The following is a 26,050-nucleotide window of genomic DNA, read 5'->3' as shown; positions in this document are numbered from 1 at the left end:
GTGATCCACATCCACCCTGTAGTTGTGAACTGCAAGTAAAAACTGGTTATTGTTTTTTTTTTTAATTTTTTAAAATTTTTTTCCCTTTGTCTCCTCAAAGCCCTTCGGTGCATAGTTGTATATTCTTTGCTGTGGGTCCCTCTAGTTGTGGCATGTGGGACGCTGCCTCAGCATGGTTTGGTGAGCAGTGCCATGTCCGTGCCCAGGATTCAAACCAATGAAACACTGGACCGCCCGCAGTGGAGCGCACGAACTTAACCACTTGGCCACGGGGCCAGCCCCAAAAACCGGTTATTGTTAAGCAACTGAGTTTTCAGATTCTGAATTTTCAGGTTTTGTCCTGCCAGAAAAACTGATATTACTCAATTCTTACAGTTGGAACATGATTGTTGGTGAGGACGTCAATCAGCCAGCTGTGGGAGTAATTTTTCTGAGAGATGATAAGTACTTAAAGCAGGGCATCGGTAATATGGATGGGGAGGAGAGAGAGATTTCTCACCTGGAGTAATGCCCAATCCCATGTTTGTTAGAAGGATTAAATGGGAATGCGAAAACACCTGTAAAGTGTGAAGTCTGGGACATCTTAGGTGGCATATTTCTTCTTCTTCACAGTGTTAATGACAGCTGTCAGCCTCAGTTGCCCAACCTCTTCATGTAAATGTTCAATTTTAACCTACTGTCAGGTTAGGTACTACCTGACAGGAGGCCTGAAGATCTTTTTCATCTCATGCTTATTATAGCTGACATTTCTGCCACAGCGATGTGCCCAGTAGAATGAACTTGGTATGGCTTTATTCCATAGATGTCAGACCTTGGCAGTAATGATTTATTGAAAAGGTGAACATTTGGTACCAAGTGTTACTAGAAAAGAATGAAACCTAGTAATGTGGGAGATAGAGAATAAATTTAGTAATATATGATGCACTGTTTCATGGGACTCAGTGTTTCATGGGGCACACAGTCTTGCAAATTAGAAAGAGGAGGATAATTTTATCAAGTCAAGAATTAAAACCTTTAAAACCTGTTAAACCAATGCCATTTCTGTTGACCTAACAGGTTTATATTGGCTCCATTAATCATAGACAATTAACTAAGTTTCGCATTTTAGCCAGCAACAAATGATTAGGCTGAGGGTGAAGAGTTTCTGTAGCCAGAAGAGTTTCTCAAAGTTTCTACAAATCATAGTTCCCAGGGATTTTAAGTGGAGTAATATATTCTGCTTTTTCATGATGGATTTTTTCATGAGTTCGTATATCATCATACGGGTTTGTTCCTCTAATTTGATGATGATGTGATTGTCTTATATGCGATAATCTCTTGGTGACTACCTTTTAAAAGATCTGATTCTGTTTAAACACAGGATGAGCTATTATCTTTAAAAGAAGTCAGTGAAGTGCTCTATCATATATAAAATGCATGCTTAAATCAGTTAACTTTTTATATCAGTTAATTTATTGCTCCAAGCAATGCACGAGGTTTTCCTAGGAAATGCAAAATTCATGGAAAATATGTTTTCTTGTCTACAATAAATTTACACTTTACGTAGAGAAGCTAAAGATACACAACTGAAGTGATTTACAAAAAAGAATCAGGAAGGTACAGATCAACATAAATGAAGATAGTACAGACTGAGTATGCAGTGTGCCAAGATATGGCAGACCCTTCCCATACCCTTCACTACTGCAAGAATACAACAGTGTTTGAATTTGCTGACCTAAGTTCAGGTACTCTGTCCTGTTGATTCTTCCTCATGTCTGTAGGTTGATTATTTCTCTCTTCATTTGCTAGCCGCTGCCCTGTTTCAGATCCTCATCATTTCTTTCTTTACAGAGATGGTGACCAACCTGGTAGCTTATTTACCTGTCTTTAGTCTCTCTCTCACTTCAGTATAACTTGTCTAAAACTGCAAAAGTGAACTTTTTCCAATACTATTTTACCCCTTCTTCATCAATCATTGACTTAAGACTCAATTAGAGAATGCCATTTTAAGACCCACAAAGCATAGTGGCAGAGAAAAGCAAGGAGTCTGTGCCTAAAGGCCCAGCAAGCCTTGGCTAGGGAAAGCAACAAGCCCTGCCAACTCATGTGTACTGTCCTTCATCTTGCTCTCTGCCACTGCCTAGATTGTTTTTGATCAAATTCAAGTTTGGCCTCACCACTCAGCACTTCTAGTCTTGCCTTTCCTACAGGTAGGCATTATTTTTCACGGCCAGTTCCATCTCTACGCATCAATCTGTGACACTGGTTGATGTAGCACTGCCAACTTTTAGATTTGGTAAAATGGGTTCCTCAGTTGCTGGCCTGCATTAGCATCCTGGGATTGTGGCGACAGTCTCTCATATGCCCCACTGTCTGCACCTGCTCCCCCAACCGTCTGCAGTGATTGTTAAATGGTTTTCCATGGAGATCTGAAAAATGTTCATAGGTTTTTAATGAACAAACAGGGATCCAAGAACAAACAAGTGTGAAAAGTGATGTCTTTACTGGGAGGCTTCTCAGAGCTTTTGATATGCTAATATGCAGTATGATATGCTAATGTGTATTGAGTCTCTCCAAGAGGGAGAACTGATATGAAACTTATTTGATCCAGAAACTATTCTTTTTTGACAAACATGTGTTACCATCACAGAGAATTATAGTGTTGCAATAGAATACAGTTTGAAAATTTTGGATTGTTCCTTCAAATCAAATTCCTTACACCTTGACCAACTCAGCTTGCCTTCTCTAGGAAATACTTTTATCATCTCACCCATATATTTTTCCAAATTCACTGTTCATTTTAAAACCTCATGGTCAACTAAATTAGTCTGTATACAGTTCCAGCAAAAAAAGAGAAAAGCTTTTTGAGCTTGGTTTTATACTTTATGCTCATTCGATGAATATGAAAAGGAATTTTGGGAAAAGTAATATTCCGTACTGGGAAGAAATGACATGGTTGCTTTTAGGCATCGCATCAGGCAGTTTGAAAGATACATCCATTCAAATAAAGTGATTGTGTAGGCACTTGCAACATGAGATGATAGGGTACGTAGATAGGAAGCCCTCTGAGTTCAGATGTTACTTGAAATCTGTGAGTGGACAGACTTTGTCAGGGAGTGAGCTCTGATGTGGATGAACATCAGAAGCTCATAGATCTGGTCTCTTGCGATGGAGGAAGGGGCCATAGGAGGAGAAATTGGAATAATGGTGGAGTGACCCATAGTGTCCTTTGTTTACCTGGGACAGCCCTCCTTACTCCTGTTGTCCCAGCATAACTATTAAGAGGGCCCTCTTTTACTCTCAAAAAAGTGCTGGTTTGACTAATTAATTGTACAGACACTTTAGGTAAGGGAGGAGACAAGAGCCAGTAGAGGAGCAGTGTGTCCTACAAATAAAGGTGATAGTACTATTTAAAAGGAAAAGAGTAAAGAAAATTGTCAAGGGCAATGTTAAGTCAGTGATGATGAGGCTAACTGGAGATTTTAATGCAGCACAGTTTCAGTAAGGTCAAGCTGTTTAGTTTTGACTGTATTGACTCTTTCACAGCATTTTGCTAAACATGTATTATTTAATGATCAAGCTTCTTATTGTGTTGATACTTTGTCAGACTTCTGATCCATTGTTTAGAATATTTTTAAGGAACATGGGAAAATTTATGATCATTCCTGAGCGTAGAATTTTACAACCAAATTGTTTCAAGTGTTAGTTAAAAAATAAAAATATGTCCATAAAATGGCACATCCCTGTATCTCCCATACTCTCTAGCATTGTGTTTAGACACAGTAAGTACTTAATAAATGTGTGCTCGATATGTCAATGACTATTGGCCAATGCAAAAAGGCCTAATGATGGTTGTAAAATGGCTAAAATACCATCCTTAGAAGTTTTGACAATGTGCATACAATTCAGTAAGTCTTCTGTGCTCACACAAACTAGTTTTGTCATTTCACCAAACAAGGGACAGAGTCTAGATCAGCTGTTGTAATTTTTTCATGTTAGTTGGCAACTTTTGCTGTTAACCCACTTTGTTGAAGAACATTCTGGTTATTCTTGGGGATTATGAAGGAAATAGCTGATACTGGCCCTGCCTTAAAGAGCTTAAAGAATAAATTTATTCAAGGATTATATTGCCTTTTCTTTGATGAATTTTTTGCTATGCATTACACAGAATTTTAATAGGTGGTAAGATCATTCATGCACCATACAGACAGCTGGAGAGACACAGTCATCCTGATGCTCTTTTGTACTCACATAGTCAAAAAAGTCTCACATCCCTTTATTTATAGCCAGGTGAAATTCACTTTTTAAAATTCATTCACTGGACAAAACTCTGACTTGATTGGAAAAGAAGTTAAGGATTTAGTTTTTTCCTTTCAATAGCTCAGAGTCTAGGTAGGGTAAATTAACTAATGGAAAAACTATAAATTACAGAGTTTGGCAGGCAGAAACTTTTCCCCATTGCATAGATCCTATGGGTTCTCTCAGAGTGCTTTTACCTTACAGGCTATGTCTATACACTAAACATTTTTTTTTAAGAAGAAGATTAGCGCTGAGCTAACATCTGCCACCAATCCTCCTCTTTTTGCTAAAGAAGATTGGCCCTGAGCTGACATCTGAGGCTATCTTCCTCTGTTTTATATGTGGGATGCCTGTCACAGCATGGCTTGATAAGCAGTGCATAGGTCTGCACCTGGGATCCGAACCGGCAAACCTGAGGCTGCCAAAGTAGAGCGCACGAACTTAACCACTATACCACAGGGGCTGGCCCCTACACTGAGGTTTTTTTAAGGAGGAAAATAAAATCACAACATTTTAATATTTTAGGAAATTTTGTCTGGTGGCCACGTGCAGACTGTATTATGACAGAGACTGGAGATAAGGAGAAGAGTTAGGAAGCCATTGTGGTAACCTAGCCACGGGACGATGACTAGATTCTGAGATGTTAACAGGAAGAAGACTATGAGTAGAAGAGGCATTCTGACAGCAGAATGAAAACTCTTGATAACTGATTTCATAAAGGCATCATATAGACGGAGGAGCCAACAATGGACTTGGGAAGAGCAGTGGTGTTCTTGACCAAAATATGTGCCTAATAAAACTATTCAGTTTTGCCTTTGAAAAGGTGTAACTTTGTCTACATCTCTGCCATGTAAAGAGTCTATAGATTATGTACATTGAGGAAATACTCACAGAAAGAAATTTAAATATCTCCCTTTCCACCTCCAAAATGAAAGCACTCCACCACCCAAAGTGCTGATTATCTGGTGTGGAAACTTGCTGTGTAGTGTAGTTTCCAGATTAAAAGGAAGGCAGGACAATAGTGACAAGTAGATTGACCTCTGGACCTACACAAGTTACTCCACCCAGTGCTTTAAATAAAGGGTTCAAGAATTGCTGATAAAAGACATATTTATTTGTTCCCGAGTTCAGTGAGCTAACCTTAATATTTGAGAAAAATAGAAGGAGGAGCCTAGCTGAAGCTCATTACATCATTACAAAGTGATGACAGAGCATGTAAACTAGATTGTAATGGAGGGCTAATGGATGCAGCAATGACTTAAGAATATCCAATTTGAGGCTGATGATGGGGAGACTATAAATGTTAGGTTTGTGTTACTCATGATCCCTGGGTATTTAGCCTCCTCAGATTCACAAATTAGAAATTCTACTCCATCACTAAGTATGTATCCAATTTTCTTGAATTTTTAATTCTCTCAAAATAAAGACTTGCGTCTGATTAATGTTGATGTGTATCGTAGTGTATAATGATATTTCACAGCAAATAAGCATAAGTGAAGTAAACTAAAATTTTTCTTTTACGTTTCAGAGATATTTGTCAATGAATTTCCTTTTCTACTGCATTAAATGACAGTTTGGGTAATGTAGCAACCATAGCAAATTGAAGGGCTCCTTGTCTGTATCCAAATAAGCATATCACAGCTTAATGATGGTCCCAGAACATCTTTTGGTACATTTCATTCAAGTAGTGAATACTATTTCTACTTAGTTTGTAATGTATGCCCTGGGAGTACTTAATTCTTTGAGATCTGCTATTCATACTTAAGAACTTTTGGTCTGATCAATGATTAATAAGCTACTAACGTTGGCTACAAGTGGTCTACGATGGGACAGAAAGATTATTATTTGCAACATCAGTCTTAAAGGTGTAGGGTTGTGTAGTTGTGGAGACTGAAGCTTTGATCTAACTTTCAGCAGATTAATTTCCTGAATTTGCTTCTTATATCTACAATGAAGATAGAACTGTAACTGAGGGTGATAGCATGAATTTGATGAGATAATGCATATAAGGCTCATAAGAAGCACGAGGTAAAGGTTTGCTAACACCATTAGTATCTCAGATTTCTTAATGACCTTTCATGAATACGTCACCTGGGAATTGACCTAACTGCTCTTTAAAGACATTTATAGCTTTTATCTTTCTAAAAGATACAAATAACTTATCCCTTTTATAAAAATGGTGCATGCTTATTACAAAAAATCAAATAATGCAGAAAAGTTTAGGGAACATAAAAATCACCAGAAATCCTATTGTCCAAATATAACAACTGCTAACATTTTATAAACATCCTTCTGGTCATGTTTCTCTGTATATCCATAGATCATCCCCCTACACATGCGCATTCACAGATTCATATAATATTAGAAAGAGTAGAATTAAGAAGCCTGCTTTTTCTAACAAAAATGTGCTATTAATCTTTTCAGATTTATACCCAGAGATCCCCATGATAATCCTAATGGTTTCCTAGTTTTCAATTATATTGCTGTGCCACCATTTGTATCACCCAATCTTTATTTTTGAACATTTTGCTTTTTTCTCATATTGTAAACAACACTTCAGTGAACATTTTTGTGCACTTGTTTTATAGTGCCGCAGTATAACCTCCAAGAAATAGACAAATTGGACCAAATGGTAGACCCCTTAAATTTTTAATCCATGAAAGTTTATCTTCTTGATTAATTTTTCTCTAGAATATTACAGTATAACTTCAAATATATTTACTTTTCATAACTACTAAATTTCAACAATTGATGTCCCTAGAGTCTAATATTCCTGTAATTGATTAGCAGGTAATCATTGCTGTAGCCATAGCCTTTGTGACTGTGCACCTCTTAATGGTTTGTTTTTGGTTTTTTGCCTCCCATCTCTTCAGACTGTCAAGTCAGAATACCTTAGTGATATTCTCAGTCAGATTTGACCTGGGATGGTCCTCATGTACTTGATATTTGCTTTGCTACACAAAGAGAATCTTTTAAGTTTAATTCTTTCTTTCCTTTTTGTGAGGAAGATTGGCACCCTGAGCTAACATCTGTTGCAGATCTTCCTCTTTTTGCTTGAGGAGGATTGTCACTGAGCTAACAGCTGTGCCAGTCTTGCTCTATTTTATGTGGGATGCCACCACAGCATGGCTGGAAGAGTGGTGCTAGGTCCACACCCTGGATCAGAGCCTGCGAACCCTGGGCAGCTAAAGCAGAGCTTGTGAACTTAACCATTACATCATCAGGCCAGCACCACGACCTCCAATTTTTATGTGTTCAGAAGTTGTGTGTTCAGAACTATCCTGTTAATAGAGAGATATAAGAAAGTTTAAAAGGTAATTTCTTTCAAGAACTTCATTATATTTATAGCAATATTTGTTAACACATATAAAGGAATTTAAAAGTATAAATCAAGGTATATAATTACTGTTTTAAGGGATGAAGTATTGGTAGGTTCTGTAGAAGAATAGGAGAAATTCCTTGACCTGAGACAATCAGAAAAGGTTTTATGAAGGAAGTAATAAGCCCCGAACAGTGGTTGGGATTTAGGAAGAATGAAGGCAAAGTGGGGGCTTTCATGGGGGAGAGATGTATCAGTTGTCAATTGCTGTGTAAGAAATGACTCCAAAACATAGTGACTTACTATCACAATCATCCATTATTTCTCATGACTCTATTGATTGACTGGGCAGTTGGTTCTTCTGTTCATCTTGCTCAGGCTCCCTCAGGCAGCTACATTTAGTTGGCATCTCAACTGGTGGCTAGTTTCAGCTGGGACCACTAGAATAACCAGACCTTTCTATCCTTGCTGTCTTGCTGTGCTTCAGTACAACCCATGCTTCTTCAGGAATAATGGTCTCAAGACAGCATTCCAAGAAAGTGAAGGCAAAACATGCAAGTCCCCTTAAGGTCTAGCTTTGGAAGTTGCATAATATCATCTCCTGCATTCTATTGGAAGTCACAAATCCAGCCAAGCTTAACAGAAATAGATTCCACCTTTTGGGGTAAGAAGCAATAAAATCTCATTGCAAAGAGATGTGCATACAAGGTGGGCAAAACTGTGGCCATATTTTGAAACCCACCTGAAGGGAATTGACTAAACAAAGATTTGGAAGCAAAAATGAATTGTCTTGAGGGTCATCAAGAAGGCAGTTTATGACACTATTTTTCAGAGTATACGAAAAGCTCTTGTCTATCCACAGGTACCGTGCTTAGGAGCCCCAAAAGATTATTTAGGTTGTTGGCAGTGCCACTTCACTCTTTGAATCTTGGATCATTAATACTTGTATTTTAGCAAAGAGATATTTTAATATTATTTCAGGTATTATATTTTGTGCTTCCATATTAATGTAAGAATAACAGGGACAACCGCTTTATAGATATATAGAAAGAATAAATGATTTAATGTTATTCTCTATTTATTGCTTTTTTTCATATTCTGGTACTAAAGATTAGAGAAATGACTTGTGGGTATCATTAATGAAAAGTAGACTACTGAAGAGCAATTAAAATGTGTATCTAGACAAAGTAAACAGAGAGCATCCATAAATAAAAGAAATTCCATCTTTCACCCTAGTGAAACTATTCTAGTCTCACTGTATTTGCTCATTATTTTTTTCCTGTAGCTGATAAAACTAGATTCTGACTAAGTACATAGAGCAGCTCGATCTTTGCATTTTGTAATTTGAAGAGCACAGGAAAATTTCTGCATCAAATCATTAGATCTCTACAGTATCTAAATCTTACCCTTGTAGTTGCCTTATTTTGTGTTTGAAAGTTTTTTTAAATAAAAAGATACAATATAAGAACATATAAACATTCTGAAAAATAAAACTTATGTAATTATCATTTCTTCATCAGATCATATCATAATTTAACTATGTGTGTATGTACGTGTGTATATGAATGGAGATGATAGAGGAGGAAAATATGGCTTCTCCTAACTTAACAGAGAAAAAGAAATATTGGAAACAAAATGGAAGTGTCCAAAGTACATATCACCAGCTATATAACTTGTGAAATATGTCATACTTTCAGTTGTTCCTTGAAACAATAAAAATAGCAAACTTTAGGCATAGAAAATAAAAATAAACAAAATCTTTTCAACTGCAGGAAGAAAAGGTCAAAAAATGTTGTCTGTTTGAAGTTGGTGTTCAGTTCCTTTTTATTGTGCTGACATTTACCCAGCTCTGCATCACCAGATACAAACGTATTTTATTTACCTTTAGTCATTTGTATTCAGCTACAAATTTTAGTCTTTCTTTGTAACTATGATTTTTTGAAAAATAATGTCAAAAGAAAAGTATCTTTGTTCCCTTCTGGTTTCTCTGAGTGACTGGACATCACTGGCAATCTCTGTCTATGTGCCTTTTTATTTCCCAACATTCCTCTGCCTCTTTCTAAGCTGGTTTTAGAATCCCTGAGAAACATAGAGAAGAGTGACCAGTGTCTCGAGGGTGGCATATCTATCAGTGCCCTTGTTAGAGATTGTGTTCAGTACCTAAGACAGCTCCCTCCAAAATATTTTCTTTTTTTAGTGACTAAGCTAGCCTTTGTACAGCTGGGCTACTGCACCAACCAGGAGGGTGTGATGTCCTAAGCAATGAACTAGGCCCCTGTAGAAAGCGGGCTCAGGGTGGCAGTGGACATATAAAAGGTAGGGAAGAGATGGGCACTAGGAGGGAGTCAGGGCCCCCTAAAGATAACACACCATTTTAACCTTTGGTTGTCTCTGGTTGCCTGACAGTTGACCTATTTTGGGAATTATTGTTTGACTCATAATAAATGAGTCTGAAATGGTGAGGTCAGTATTCATTGATCATCTCTTATTATTGTTCCTCTTATTTAAGAGGCATTATTTTATATTGTTCAGCTAGTCTTTATTAAAGTTACAAAAACATCTATAGCTATACAATCAAGATGAGTGTACTAATTTTATTAGAAGTCTAAATGAATTGTGTTGGATTAGAGAGAGTAAAGAAAATGAATTTACTTAGCATAAAAGATAGAATAACTATCCTAGAAGGATAAGGTGGAGATCAAGCTATTTTGATCCTTTGATTCTTTGTTTTTACTTGTATTTTAATGTCTTAGGGTTGCTTTGAATGAACAATCCTCCTGCATCTTTTCATTCACCCTCTCCCTCCTTTTCTTCCATTTTAAATATTACATTAGTAACTCATTGACATATGTTTATGATTAATTTCTTAATATTAAGTGACTCTTTAGGATATACAGGAAATAATATCAATAATCATCACCATGTAATCATTAAGACTATTTTTATGTAGTTAGTTGTTATGGTCATCATGTGGTCAGCCATAAACTGGTGAAATATGTCCAATATGATATCTCACTAGTTGACAGTTAATTCAAATAATGATTCAATCAACTCGTGTTACCTGGAATTCTCCCTTCAAAATTCCAACACCCCTGAAAGGGATAGTGTATTAAATAATTTTCAATATTTAACACTTATAAAGTAATTAATGAGATTAGTTTCTCATTAACTAACAGGGTAATTGACATAGTTCAGATACGAGATGGAATGGGATATACATTAAGCGAAGACTCGGAAAGAGAAAATGTCTGACTCATAACGGGATGCCTAGAGGGTGCCTTCATATATGGGTCACTGAAGAAGAGCATCCAGGGAGACCAGGAGCCATTATGAGAGAGCTGGAAGGAGAGTAAGACTTTGAAACTGGAGGTTTCTGAAGATCAGCTTCTTCACTCTGTTCTAAAGCCAACTGGAGTCATTTCAAATGTTTTATGAGGCTATGTGCTACACATACAGTCACAGATTGATGGAATATTTTCCTCCCACACCTTAAATATCATTATTAAAAGTGGACTTCAGTGAATATAAATAGAAAGAGAACTGAGGGTTGAACCACCTATGTGGTTTTAAAGGTTACCAGAAATGCATTTTCATATTAATATTTTAAATTGCTGAGTCTATGGCTAGTGATTACCTGCCAAGATTTATAAAAGAAAGATAATTAGGAAAAGTAAATGTTGGATGTATTCATGAACAGGCACAGAAAGTTTAAAAAATGCAAATCATTAATAAGGAGATGAATGGCTGAAGCTTGACCTAAAGAGCAAACAAAATGAAGTGTCTGGAGAACATAAATTCTTCAGAGGCCTGGATGCATCATCTTATCTGTTATCATGAGCAACCTGTGAGAGTGGAGGCTGAGTTACAATTAATTAGCTGAATATAGATTTTTTTTTACTTTTGTGAAGATTCTAGTGTAATTTTAAAGTTATAAGTGAGGAAATAGAAGTGTAGAGAGGCTTAGGAATTGGCCAAAGACACACAGCTATTAAGTGAAAAAGCACGTACTCTTAAAGACTATGCAAGGATGCTGGTAGAGGTAGTGAGCAGTGAATGAACTGAGGCTGTATTTTGAAGGTAGAGCCAACAGGAATTGTTGATGGATTAGATACAGGAGATGAATCAAAGAGTGAATTGAAGGATGACTTTGTAGTTTTTGGTCTGAGCAACTAGGTATGGTTTTGCAATTTACTGAGGTGAAAAGTACATTTGGTAGTTGGAGACAGGGTGTTATAAATTAAGAGTTCTTTTTTGAACATGTTTGACTTGAATGGCTATTAGACATCCAAGAAGATATGTGTGTCTGTAATTCAGGGGAGAGGTATTACTTTGGGAGTTAGCAGCATAGAGTTTTTACTGAGATCAATTTCCCTCATTATTGTGTGTCATGTCCCAGGGCCTCTCTCATTAAAGATGTGCCCATTTATCCTGGGAACACAGACTTCCGTGGGAAGCAGAATTGTTGCTTGCTGTAGAATATCATACTTGCTCTCACTATTTTTTTGAAATGTATACTAGTCCTAAGTGTTGAAAATATTTTTAAGGAAGAAGTGGTTTCTCTTTTTAAAAATATATTACACAGATCTGTACATGTGATAAAATTACGCAGATATGTCCATGTGATAAAATTTTATAAAATTATACACCAAAAAAATACGTGTAAAAACCTGATGAAATATGAAAAAGGTGTGTAGTCTGTTTAATTGTATTGTGCCACTATCAATTTCCTGGTTTTGATAAATTACTTTAGTTGTGTAAGTTATCATTGACAGAAGCTGCATGTGAGTACATGTGGATTTCTGCAGCTTATTTCAAAGTAAAAAAAATAAAAAATATGTACATGTATAATTGAATGTTTTACTTAAATTATGAGAAGTGGTCTGCTTTTTAGTCATACTCAGTGTAGGACACCACACTCACATGAAAATGGGAGGATATCTTTGTAATATGCCAAACTTAATGGGATGTTGAATATATTCTTCATTTTTTAAAATTTGTGTTCATAATAGTTTACATCATTGTGAGATTTCAGTTGTACATTATTTCTTGTCTGTCACCACATAGGTGCTCCCCTTCATCCCCTGTGCCCACCCCACACCCCCCTTGCCCCAGTAACCACTGAACTGTTTTATTTGTCCATGTGTTTGTTTATATTCCACATATGAGTGAAGTCGTCTGGCATTTGTCTTTCTCAGTCTGGCTTATTTTGCTAAGCATCATACCCTCCAGGTCCATCCATGTTGTTGCCAATGGGATGATTTTGTCTTTTTTTCTGGCTGTGTAGTAGTCCATTGTATATACATACCACATCTTCTTTATTTATTCATCAGTAGATGGGCACTTGGATAGTTTCCATGTCTTGGCTATTGTGAATAGTGCTACAATGAACATAGGGGTACATATGTTACTTTGGATTGTTGATTTCAAGTTGTTTGGGTAGATACCCAGTAGTGGGATAGCTGGGTCATATGGTAGTTCTACTTTTAGTTTTTTGAGGAATCTCCATACTGTTTTCCATAGTGGCTGCACCAGTTTGCATTCCCACCATCAGTGTATGAGGGTTTCCTTTTCTCCACACCCTCTCCAACATTTGCTATTTTTAGTCTTAGTGATTATAGCCATTTTAACAGGTGTAAGGTGGCGTATTAGTGTAGTTTTGATTTGCATTTCCCTGATGGTTAGTGATATTGAACATCTTTTTCATGTGTTTATTGGCCATCTGTATATCTTCTTTGGAAAAATGTCTGTTCATATCCTCTGCCCATTTTTTGATCAGGCTGTTTGTTTTTTTGTAGTTCAGTTGTGTGAGTTCATTATATATTATGGAGATTAACCCCTTATCAGATGTATGATTTGCAAAAATTTTCTTCCAATTGGTGGGTTGTCTTTTTGGTTTTGATCCTAGTTTCTTTTGCCTTGCAGAAACTCCTTAGTCTGATGAACTCCCACTTGTTTATTTTTTCTTTTGTTTCCCTTGTCTGAGAATACATGGTATTCAAAAAGATCCTATTAAGTTCGATGTCAAAGAGCGTACTACCTATATTATCTTCCAGGAGTTTTATGGTTTCAGGACTTAGCTTCAAGTATTTGATCCATTTTGAGTTTATCTTTGTGTATGGTGTGAGAAGTGGTCTGCTTTCATTCTTTTGCATGTGGCTGTCCAGTTTTCCAAACAACGTTTAGTGAAGAGACTGTCTTTTCTCCATTGTATGTTCCTGGCACCTTTGCCAAAGATCACCTGTCCCTATGTGTGTGGTTTTATTTCTGGGCTTTCAGTTCTCTTCCATTGATTTGTGTGTCTGTTTTTGTACCAGTACCATGCTGTTTTGATCACTATGGCTTTGTAGTACATTTTGCAGTCAGGGATTGTGACATCTCCAGCTTTGTTCTTTTTTCTCAGTATAGCTTTAACAATTCGGGGTCTTTGGTTGCTCCATATGAATTTTAGGATTCTTTGCTCTATTTCCGTGAAGAATGTCATTGGGATTCTGATTGGGATTGCATTGAATCTGTAGATTGCTTTGGATAGTATGGACATTTTCACTATGTTTGTTCTTCCAATCCATGTGCATGGAATCTCTTTCCATCTCTTCATGTCATTACCTATTTCTTTCAATAATGTCTTATAGTTTTCATTGTATAAATCCTTCACCTCCTTACTTAAATTTATTCCTAGGTACTTTATTCTTTTTGTTGCAACTGTAAATGTCTTCATTTATTAATGCTGCAAACTTTTAATAGATTGGCAGTTTTATTCATATTTTAGTGTTTAAACTCTTAATACAAGCAGAATATATGCATATTTAGTGTACCCAAAAAAGATGGAATGTGTGGTAATTTGTTAAACTAAGAGGCAATAGTAAGACATTTTGGCAAATACAGCATATTGCAAGTATCTCAGGGAGCCAAACAAGTTAAACATGTGAAAATAATAGGTAGTTCTGTGATATTTATTGACAACTTATAATAGCTGGGCATTATTAAAAAACATGACGGTAGCACTATTTCATTGACCTCTAAAACGCTCATTATTTTAAAAACACAAATTCTAGTTCTTTTTTCTGAAAATCATATTTGTTTCTTGATTCTTCTACCATTGATTTGTTCACATTAGTTTTGTGTTTGTCTTTCTTAATCCCAACAATGATGGAATAAAGAATTTAAGTCTGTGATTTTATCTATTTTTCTGTTTTTGATCTTAAATATAAATATTCAAAGATTTAAAGATCCAGTTGAGAAATGTCAGCACTATATTCTTCCTCCGCAGTTTTAACAAAATATCATCTGTCTTAAAAATTGTTCTGCATTGGCATCAAGATCCCTAAATAACAGCCAAAAAACTGAGTAAATGCTTATAAAATCATAGCTTTCTGTTGTGAAATTATAATTTGTTGTACTCAAAGAACAACTGTTCTTAAAAAAACAAATGATTCCCTGAAAATAAATTAAGGATCTTAAGTTGCTTTACTAGCTTGATTTTATGCCACTTCCATCAAATGGGATTTGGTTGATGAAACTGCAAAATGAAACAGCCCATACTTTGTTTAGAGGCGTCATTTTTCAAATGCTTGGAAGATGTAGAATGGAAGTGATCATTTTCTGATATCCCACTTATTTGTGAAATGCTTATGAAATATATGTGGTTATTAAATATTGTGTTTACTGGATATTTAGGGGAATAAAATACTGCTTTTACAAAAGAGCTTACTGTTAACAGAGGATGAAACCAAAGGGACAAGATCATATGGGAGTGGTGTGAGACTGGAGGTGTGTTGAGTTTGGACTGAACTCAATTGCTTTTAACAACTTTTACAAGGGCAGGCCAACATCAGTAGCCTGACCAGATCTGGAGAGAAGAGAGTTGGCAAATTATTGGTTGAGGGAGAGAGTAGCAGTCAGGGGCATTAAAAAACCCTATTCCATTTGTAGGCCCCTATAGATCAATAACAATGGTTTGAAAGTTGGCTTTACTCTTAATTAAAATGATGGAATCAAAATACTTAAACATTGGGATCTTCACATTAGTCTAATAACTGGAATTTTCAGGCACTCTCAAAGTTTTATTTTAGCTGTTAATTCCAACCCTCTTTCTCTCCAGAAGCTCCTAAAAATGGAACACTTTAATTTGTCTCCATTCCCTATATTGCTGAAGTTCTGTCAAAAATATTTATAAGTAGGGATGTATTCCAAAAGCTGGAAAAAGCAAGCAATGAGAAAGAGCATACATTTCTAAACTGGATCAATCCCTGGAAAATTTAAATTGATTAGGCTTGATTCAGGAGGACAAGGCTGGAGGATAACTTTAGTCAAAAGGCTAGAATTTCTTAGGCAAATTATAACTTTGGATCATCTGATTCTTCATGACGTCTATTAGCCACTCTCTTGTTTTGCCACATTGACTAGAGTGGTGCATGCTCATAAAATCATGTTTATCAGACTGAAGGTAACATTTACTGAGTGAATACCAAATTCCAGACACTCTTCTCAGAGGTTAACGTGCATTAATGCCTAAAAGTTTATAAAGACATCTCTGTCAAATGATTCATTGATTTGGTCAATATTCATGTTATTTTTTTTCACTTGGGATATTTGTTTTATTTTCATCATTTCTTCTCTTTCAGCTCTTCTTTATGCGACTATTTTTGGAAATGTTACCACAATTTTCCAGCAAATGTATGCCAACACCAACAGATACCATGAGATGCTGAATAATGTGCGGGACTTTCTGAAACTCTATCAGGTCCCCAAAGGCCTTAGTGAACGAGTCATGGATTATATTGTCTCAACATGGTCCATGTCAAAAGGCATTGACACAGAGAAGGTATGGGTTATTATTATTGTTATTGTTATTTGTTTTCTATTTCAATAGAATCTTCAGGTGCTTGTAGCTTTCCCACTCATATATTGCTTGTATAATTGATTCATAAATGTTACTCTGTTTTTCGTAAGTGACATATCAATCATATTATTGAGTGCTTAAAAGGTGCAAAACGCTCAACCATTAATTATCAATTAGTACTAGTCATCACATTTAATTTAGCAATTGTGGTTCCTGAAAACAGCTAATTACTCCTTTCCCCTAAAACACTCTCATTACTACTGAGAGGAATTTGCTGCAGTCTTCTGAAATTCTAACTGCTGCCATTTCTCCTACTAGACTTTATTCTTGATTTCTCCTTTGACTTTTTGCCAATTTAAAATTTAGAAACAAACTTCCTTGCTTATAAGCTAAAAAATTCTATGTCTTCTATGCTATCCTCCACTTAAATTTCTCCCCTCTCTCTCCCATTTTATAACACAACTTATAATTCTTTGTTTTCCCCTTTTCCTTACACAAATTTATAGAATGGATACCTCCTCCCCCATTTATCTGACATCTCTAATTTCTTGCTTATCTTTTCATGGGAACTCTTTTAATTTTTCCTATCTATCTCATATTAGGGGCAGAGAAGGACCCAAAGTCCTCTTCACAACAAACAAACCCAAATTTTAAAAACTCCTCATTTCCTACACCCAGCTGATTCACATCAAATATAAGGGATGACAAACAGGGCTTGCACACAAGAGTTTTAGAGAAAACTGATCTTGAGCTATTTTACTTTATCAGCATCAGTGGAGACTATTATTTTTGGGTACTGGTTGTTGACATATGATAATCAGATAGTACATTACCTTCCTTGCCATTTTGCAAAATTTGGTTTATTCTTTGAGTTGTATGAGGTTGACCTGTAGTTTTTCTTTGAGACCTGCTCAACAGCACCTTTCAATGTCAAAGGGGAAATCAGGTGAGCAAAGCAAACTTTTAGTGAGAAGAATTCCATGAAATAACAAGTGGATAGTTTTAAGCCAGAGAAGGTGTTGTTAGGAGCAGAGCGTTGTGGGGCTGTGTGGGGAATGGATATGGGATGTGACAGCTGAGGGAGAGAAGCCTTCAGAGGGAGTGCCAGTGAGAGAGTTGAGGGAAATATGTCGAAGAATCGTGAAAGAAAGTGAGATTTGTTCCTCTTTCAACATTTTACAAGATGCACTGTAAATGTTCTGGTTAAATGACCACTTAAAGTGGGATGTGTGACCACAGAGGGAAAAGGACATACTATATGTCCGTGGAATTTGATTAATGCATACCTGAGCCAATATATGGTTAATAGAGAGGGTATCCAAAGAAGGAACGGAATCTTTCTCAGGGGTGCAGGGGAGAGTCAGTGTTTATGACGTTAAATGGAGGATGTCCTTTGAGATCCACATTCAGTGAAACTGAGATCAGGCGGCAACCATCTACCTTGTCAGTCACCATCTGAGTCAGCTTTTCTTTCCAGAAAATGCCATGGGGTCACATGGTAACTGACAGAAAACATCAGTAAAATGATGGAATAATGGCCTTCTACATTAGAAAAGAGCCTGACCCAGGGCCTATGCCACAGATCTGGTATGAGGCAGATTTTTGAGTCTCTGTTCTTTGTACTCCCAGATGCTGGGTTGGTTCAGGAATGGAGCTGACTAGGTTCTCACCAGCTTCCCCTTGAGGACCTGCTCAACTGCCTGCTTCCTGATGTAGTCAGGGTATAATACACCAGCATGTGGTGTGTCTGGAAGTGCACGTGTCACGCAGCAGGGAAAAATTTCTGGGTTCCTATTATTTACCAGTTTTTTTTGTTTACTTGTTCATCATTTGTGGTCACAGAAAGGTACTTCTGATAGGAGAGTATGAATGAAAAATGGAGCAATAGAAAAAAAGGGAGGCCAATATTAAAGGTGAAATAAAATTTTAATTCAAATGAAAAGATTTAAAAAAAATAAGGATAAATATTAAAATGAATTAGCTTTTGGATAAGAAAATGATTTTTGTTTTGTATGTGCCTCCTAAGTGGATGGGGAATCCTCAGGGTGGTTTTTGACTAATAGGAGAAGCAGATTTAAACAACTGTGGCAAATATGAACGTTTTGTTCTGCGTGTATAAAACATTTGTAAATTTTAATTTAATGTGGCTGCAAACTCTCCAACGCATATTGATTTCTCCCAGACTTTAAGAAAATCCCCACACAGATGCATAAGAACCAGCAGTAATAGCAGTGTAAGAGACACATGCTGAGGTCTGGACCTGGGGGGGGGGGGGGGGGGGCGCGGTATAGGAGGTTGCCACTAATTGTATAGTCAGTGAGCCTGAATTTTAAAATGCATTCTTAGACTACACACCATATGCTATCTTGAACAAAAGAAAAGAAAAAATTGGCATCCAGCTCTCTGGATTAGTAGAGAGCCTAACAGCCATAGTGGAAGACCCATACGCCTATTAGGTATTTGGTTATTTGACAAATAAATAGTATATGTAACATATAGCTTTAAAATATGATAAGAAAGTATTGAAGTATACACACAAGAATTAGTAGCCAAAGAAAAAGAATACATATTTCAGAACTAGACTTTACTATAGATAAGAACTGAATAAGAGTTAAAGGATATATCACAAAGATGGAACTGGTATATTAATGTAATTGTAAAGTGAGCTAAAAATTTAAGAAAATATTTAATGATAGCCTACATGGCCTAACATAAACATCAGAAGGATTGAGAGTTAAGTGTAAAAAATAAGAAACCATAAACTACCAGAAGAAAATATGTGAATATATTTAATTTGTCTTCTTACTTATTAAAGTAATGAGATACATAATAAAGTAACTGATAAACAGATTTGGCTACAAAAATGTTACACTTCTCACACCAAAAAACACAAAAATGAAAATGAGGTTAAGCTTTTGCAACAAATATCACAAATGAAAAGTTAATTACCTTACATGTAAAGTGACTTTATGAATCAATAAGAAGAATTAGAATACCTGGGGAGAAAAATGAGCTGAGTACATAGGTAGGAAATGTATAGAAGACAAAAATACAAATTACTAATAAACATACAAAAAAAGCTTATTTTCACTTCTAATGAATAGATATTGAAGCAGAAAAAAAATTTGTAATATGTCAAATGGACAAAGACAATGCCCAGTCTTAGCAAAGGCTGTAGTGACTGACACTATCATATAATTCTGGCCTGTGTGTAATTTGGTAGGGCATTTCTTGAAAGCAATTTCACCAGGATAAAATCCTAAATTTTGGGATATTCTAGAGCTCAATCTTTGTGTCTTTTCCATTTTCTGTCTATAGTCTCTCCTTCGGTGATGCCTTCAATCTCATGACTTAAAAAATATATGTTAACACTACACAAATGTACATACGCATCTTACACCTGTTCCCTGAACTACAGACTCACCTATCCATCTGCCTATTTAGATCCAACGAAGTTGTCCAGGGCTGAGCTCCCAAACATCTCTAAGAAAATTGCTCCACCAACATTATTCCCCAATGCAGTTAATGGAAACTCCACCCCTTAGTTGCTGGACCAAAACCCCCACATGTAAACCTCCACCAAAACCTGTTGGCTGTATGTCCAATTCTCACCACCTCCATTGCTATCATGTGGTCCTAGTGGCCGTGATGTTCTACCTAGTTAGCTAGTTATCCATCATATAGTCATCTGTCCTGTAGGTTTTTTTGATAATAAGAATGAAGTTGGTTGAGCCTGTTAAAATACAAGGATGGAAAAAAGAAAATGAGCAGTTGATGACAGTAACATAAATTCTGTCATTGTAGTCACAATCTTAGAAATATGGATGTACTCGAGGATGTAGCTTTGATAAACAGAATCTTAACTTTAACAATTATCCCATATTCAATGTCAGAGACCTCTGTTAGACTTCCCATTCCTCAGTAAGCCAAATACTTTGTTTTACTATACGTTTCTTATCTCACATTCTGTTGACTGTTTCTTTCAGATATTTTATTGATATTGGTCGTTATCAGATTTAACTGAGTATATACTGAGAAAAATTTAAATATATAATGTATGAATCCAAATGTCTTTGTTGTAATGCTTCTCTTCTCTCATTAGTTCTAAAACAGCTATATTTTTTTCAGCTGCTAGTACAATAGAATTTAATGATGCATTGCAGCTAATTAGAGAAAAACCTTCACCCCAATTACTGAGATTTCCTTCTATCGTTTCCACATATTTAGCTTTATAGATTTTTTGAATTTAGCTTTCCCCACAAGCAAATTAATCACTGTGATTTAATTCAGTCTTAACTTGTCTTACGTGAGTAATGCTTTCTCTAATACAAATTGCAGCATTAAAATCAATATTGATGTGAAGATTGTAGCATTTCTATGATGAAAGGTTGCCTCAGGCAATATTTTTTATATAAAACAGTACCTAGATTAATTTTATTTAGTTGAAAGTATTTTATTGACTACTAATTACGATAGTTGCTTTAGATTCTTTTTAAATTTAATAACCAAAATCTGTCCTCTGGGCTTTGCTGCTTGCTAATATTCTGTGCACTTAAAAGACTGAGAAATGGGTGGAATGAGTGAGGATTTAAAGAGAAAAAAGAGATTATGGGAAAAAAATAGAAAAGATGATGGTTAAAGCTAAAAACATCTAGACTGCAGTTTGAAATTACTTTACTGGGAAATACATCAAATGAAGCAAATGGCCAGGGACATCATTTTCAGTTTTTGGAACTGTTATGAAAAAATGTACAACTTGTATAACGTCGTGTAGACAACATATTTCCCACTATACTGGATGTTGTTCCAGCTTGTTTTATAGAATGAAGCTTAAAACCTCATCATCTTTTATTTCCCACTGTCTTACTCTTTTCCTAACATGTAGTTTGAAGAAAATCAGTAGAAAAACGCTCTTTGGTTTTCATTTCTTGTTTCATGCGTGTGTAATAAGCATAAAGTGTCAGAAGGAAGATGCCATTACATGAGAAGTTCTGGCAGGATTATGCAAATCATTCAAGCAGAATTATGCCTTTAGAATTTAAACAAATTGAGATTTTGAATATTTTAAAATCCTGCATTATTTTTTAAACAAATCTATCACAGAAGTACTCTACTTCTTCCAAATATAGTAGGCAATATATTTTTTTCTACGGGTTAAAGTAACTTCCTTTTAGTCAGTTTACTTTCTTTTTTTTGAGGAAGATTAGCCCAGAACTAACATCTGCTGCCAATCCTCCTCTTTTTTTTTTTTTTTTTTGCTGAGGAAGACTGGCCCTGAGCTAACATCTGTGCCTATCTTCCTCTACTTTATATGTGGGACACCTGCAACAGCATGGCTTGACAAGCAGTGTGTAGGTCCGCACCTGGGATCTGAACCAGCGAACCCCAGGCTACTGAAGCAGAGCCAGGCTGGCCCCTTAGTCAGTTTACTTTTGTATTTTTTTTTTTAATTTAGAAAAGCATGTCTAAATTTTTTTTTTTGTATTCCCAAATGTGAAAATCAGAGATGACATTCTCACACATGGCATTGTTATCTTGGTTTAATATTTAAATGCTTCAAGAAGTGCCTATGGCAATAAACAGCTGAAACTGATGGAAGGTATTGGCCTTCCAAGAGGAACGCCACAGACAAATGCGCTGTGTTAAATACGTCATGTAAATATATACACGCGAATAGAGTAAAACAGAACTGGATGGACTTTAAGATTAAAAGCACTCTTGTCTTTGGATCAAGAGGAATAATAATCATTCCAAAGCAGTCTGTGTTGATCAGATCATAGATAAAATATTGTGTTCAGCTTCCAACTGGATATTTTAAAAGATATGTTATCAAGTGGCAGAACACTTACCAGAAGATAACCGTGATGCTATGAAGTTCTGGGAATGTTGTCATACGATGAATAAAGGAAATATGAATCTTTAGTTTGGCTAATTGAAGATGGAGAGAAGTATGACAAGTGACAAAGTATTTTAAAATGCAATGATCTGTCTGCTTCAGGAGGAAATTAGCTCCCTGCTAGTAAAGGGTACAGGCAGAATGTAGTACAAAATGAACTTGCAGGTCCTGACACTAAGATTATATGACAACCATGTCTGAATGATTTGGAGTACTATTATATTTCATATCTTGTTTACAATTCAGACATATATATTCAAGGGATTCTGTATGAAAAAATTATAGAATAAAATTCTGTAAAAATTCAGTAATTGTTTCCCAACAATTTTTTTAGTTAATAGCTTAGCCTGTCCTCTTAGGTTTTAAAAAAATTTATTCAGTTATTTTGTTGAGGTCATACTGGCTTATAATATTGTGTAATTTCAGGTGTACGTTAGTATATATCAGCTTCAGTGTAGACTGCATCATGCTTACGACCAATAGTCTAGCTTTTACCTGTCACCACATATATGTGCCCGTTTACCCCTTTCACCCTCCCCCCCCATCCCTTTCCCCTTTGGCAACCACTAATCTGTTCGTCTTGTCCATGTGTTTTTTTTATCTTCCACACGTTAGTGAAATCATACAGTGTTTGTCTTTGGCTAGCTTATTTCATTTAACATAGTACCCTCAAGGTCCATCCTTGTTGTTGCAAATGGCATGATTTTATCTTTTTTATGGCTGAGTAGTATTCCACTGTGTGTGTGTGTGTGTGTGTGTGTGTGTGTGTGTGTATACAGACACACCACATCTTCTTTATCTATTCGTCTGTTGATGGGCACTTGGGTTGTTTCCACGTCTTGATTATTGTGAATAATGCCGCAATGAACATAGGGGTGCATAAATCTCTTTGAATTGTTGATTTCATGTTCTTCAGATAATTACCCAGTAGTGGGATAGCTGGATGATATGGTATTTCTATTTTTAATTTTTTGGGAAATCTACGTACTATTTTCCATAGTGGCTGCACCAGTTTGCATTCCCACCAGCAATGGATGAGGGTTCCCTTTTCTCCACATCTGCTCCAACACTTGTTGCTTTTTGTCTTGTTAATTATAGCCCTTCTGATGGATGTAAGATGCTATCTCCTTGTAGTCTTGATTTTCGTTTCCCTAATGATTAGTGATGTTGAACATCTTTTCTTGTGCCCCCCCAATTTTTTATTAGTACATCTAAGTACTATACTTTTACAAGTAAAGCTGACTGGTTTTTCCAAGCTGATGGAACAAATACCATCTGAAAAATATTATGAGAACTCAGAATCCCTGATGAGGCTAAGCTAGGCCATGCTCGGGAACAACTGTGGTCATCAAGTGACCTGCTTGTTGATCGAGAGAGACTATGCTTAGTCTGTCCTTATAAAGAACTGTTCTTCAGCCTGTTGTGTGGAAACATCATGCCCAAATGTCTGAAAACTGTGACTTTTCTATCTGTATCTAAATATGGTAAGAGAACTTAACTATTGGCAAGTCCACATTTGCCCCTCAGTTGCCGAAACTTTTCTCTTTTCTAGCTGAGCTAGAGGCCTTATCTGGAAAGGTAGACTTTATTTGAAACCTCAATATTATTTTTCCTTTCAAGTATCAGAAATTAAATAAAATAAGGCTCAAGGGTTTATTAGAAACATTATAAATAAATGAGAACTTTAACATTTTCTGTGATAGTATTTTGGAACATTCAAGTGTATATATAGTTTGTCATGGCTTTTGGCATAGTTCGAGTGCTTGAATGCAAGATTTGTATTATTATTAGCTAATGTAATTATTAGTAAGCTTTTTGTGTGTCAGGTAGTAGGCAGTATTATTTCTCTCTGGTAATGATAAGGAGGCATTGTATAGCTAAATTAAATCCTGAATGACCCGGGCCTCTCTAGGAATAACATTCAGTGCATTCTTTTTATGTACCATGTTGAAATTACTTTAGTGCAGTAGTGTGGGCTAGTCTGTGTTTCTTTTTCTCATCACTCTGCCACTACCCTCGGAGGAAGGGACTAAGAAATCATTTGATAACTATAATCCAGGAATGAGAAGAAGGCGTTGTCTGTATTGGCTATGGATGACTGACTTAGGAGCCTGGCTTTATCTAGACCATGAGAATTGGGTTCCATGCGTCTGTTTTCATGCCTACAGTGGAGATAGCTCCGTCCACCTTGATTAGTTGGTTGGAGGATGAAAAAACCCATATAGTGCTTGCATAAAATAAGCAGTAACAAGTGCTAGCAAATAATTTAGTCTGTTATGGTTATAATTTATTTCTTCCTTTACCAGTCGCAAACTATGAGACTAGGTCATGCCTGGCACCATTTTTAATCTTAGTCTTTGCTTGGCATTCAGTGGTTACTGTTTAAATATAGATGAGAATAAAACCTCAATTGGAGAGTGATCGGATGAATAAAATGTTTCTATATTCATACATACTGAACACAAATATATTTTAGACTTTGGGGAAAAAATTGAATCATGAATGAATACACATGCTGCAGACACTATTACAGTATGAGTAGGTGTTTATATCCAACCTGTTATTTTGTTCTGAACTGCCTTGATTGATCTGTTTTCAAACTCTCACTAGGGTAAATCTGCAGAAACGTCTATTGAAAAATCTATTTTTGAATGAGATCATAATGCTTCCTACAATGTTTGCAGTTTACTAGACAAAGGTGGGAATATGCAGATGGTTGGATTTTACAAACTGAACTTTTTTAAAAAAGATCTTTCCATTCCTGTGATTTCTCTTCTTGTTGTTATTATTTGACTGTGTTTGTTGTATTTTACTTCTTTTCAAAGGTTTTGTGGCTTTCTACTCTCCACTCACTTACCCATCTCTTTCCTAGTTTTTATGATAATGCCTAAAAGATGCCTGTCTTTTGGCTCAGAACAACAATATTAGTATGAAGTACTGAAAAGCCACTTTCAGCTCCTTTACTGCTACTGCCAGATAACCATGGGCATCCCTGTTGGGCACAGCAGGAGGCCACAAGAGGGTGGAGAAATAGAGTAAATACATGAAAAGAAAAAGAAAGATTGTTATGTGAGGAAGAGAATCCTCTGGTTGCTCACTGCCAATTGCCTGAGATGCTGCTTCAGGCCTGCTTCTGGGCCTGGTCTTGGAGCCAAGGAGAGGGACACATTACTGTACAATCGCTTAATTTTGCTTTTTATGAGTCTTGACCTGTTTTGAGAATTTCCAACCTTCTCTTCTTTTCTCACATTAGCATTCTTCCTCATTTCTTTATCTCTGGATCTTTCTTGAGGAATCTTCACTTCCCTAGTTTCTGCTGGAGTATCTCTGAGACATGGAAGACGTCAATTAAGGAAGGATGATACTATGGTAGAATTTATAAATGGGAAAATAGCCATGCTTTAAAATTGACATCCACATTAAAGGGAAGCATAGTTTTGTAGAGTGCTGTAGTAATTGCTCTGGGGTGGTAAATAAGAATAAACACAATCTCTGCTCTTATGTGGCTTAGAGTCTAATGGGAGAGGAAACACCGAAATAACCACAGAGAAAAATGTGATTCCGAATTGTGATGATCCTTGAAATATGATACAGGGAGCTATTTAGATTTTTTTTTTTAAAAGGAGAGGGGTGTGAATATAATTTAGGTTGAGAGGATGTGGGTACAAGAAGGCAACAGAGAAAGCAATAGAATTTGGACATAAAAGCTTGTTAGAAA

The 26,050-nt window shown here is 36.1% G+C and overlaps 1 protein-coding gene across 1 annotated transcript in view; it reads left to right on the top strand.

Moving 5' to 3' along the window:
• KCNH5 (potassium voltage-gated channel subfamily H member 5) overlaps nucleotides 1-26,050 on the top strand; it is a 305,467-nt gene that overhangs the window by 167,418 nt on the left and 111,999 nt on the right. Inside the window, exon 8 of the mRNA XM_001498472.7 lies at nucleotides 16,219-16,418. Coding sequence (XP_001498522.1) covers nucleotides 16,219-16,418 — 200 coding nt within the window. The remainder of the gene's footprint in view (nucleotides 1-16,218; nucleotides 16,419-26,050) is intronic.

This window comes from Equus caballus, chromosome 24 (genome assembly GCF_041296265.1).
Source record: "Equus caballus isolate H_3958 breed thoroughbred chromosome 24, TB-T2T, whole genome shotgun sequence".
Taxonomy (NCBI): Eukaryota; Metazoa; Chordata; class Mammalia; order Perissodactyla; family Equidae; genus Equus; species Equus caballus.
Note: the sequence above shows the minus strand (reverse complement) of the source record. Positions and strands in the feature narration are given on the sequence as shown.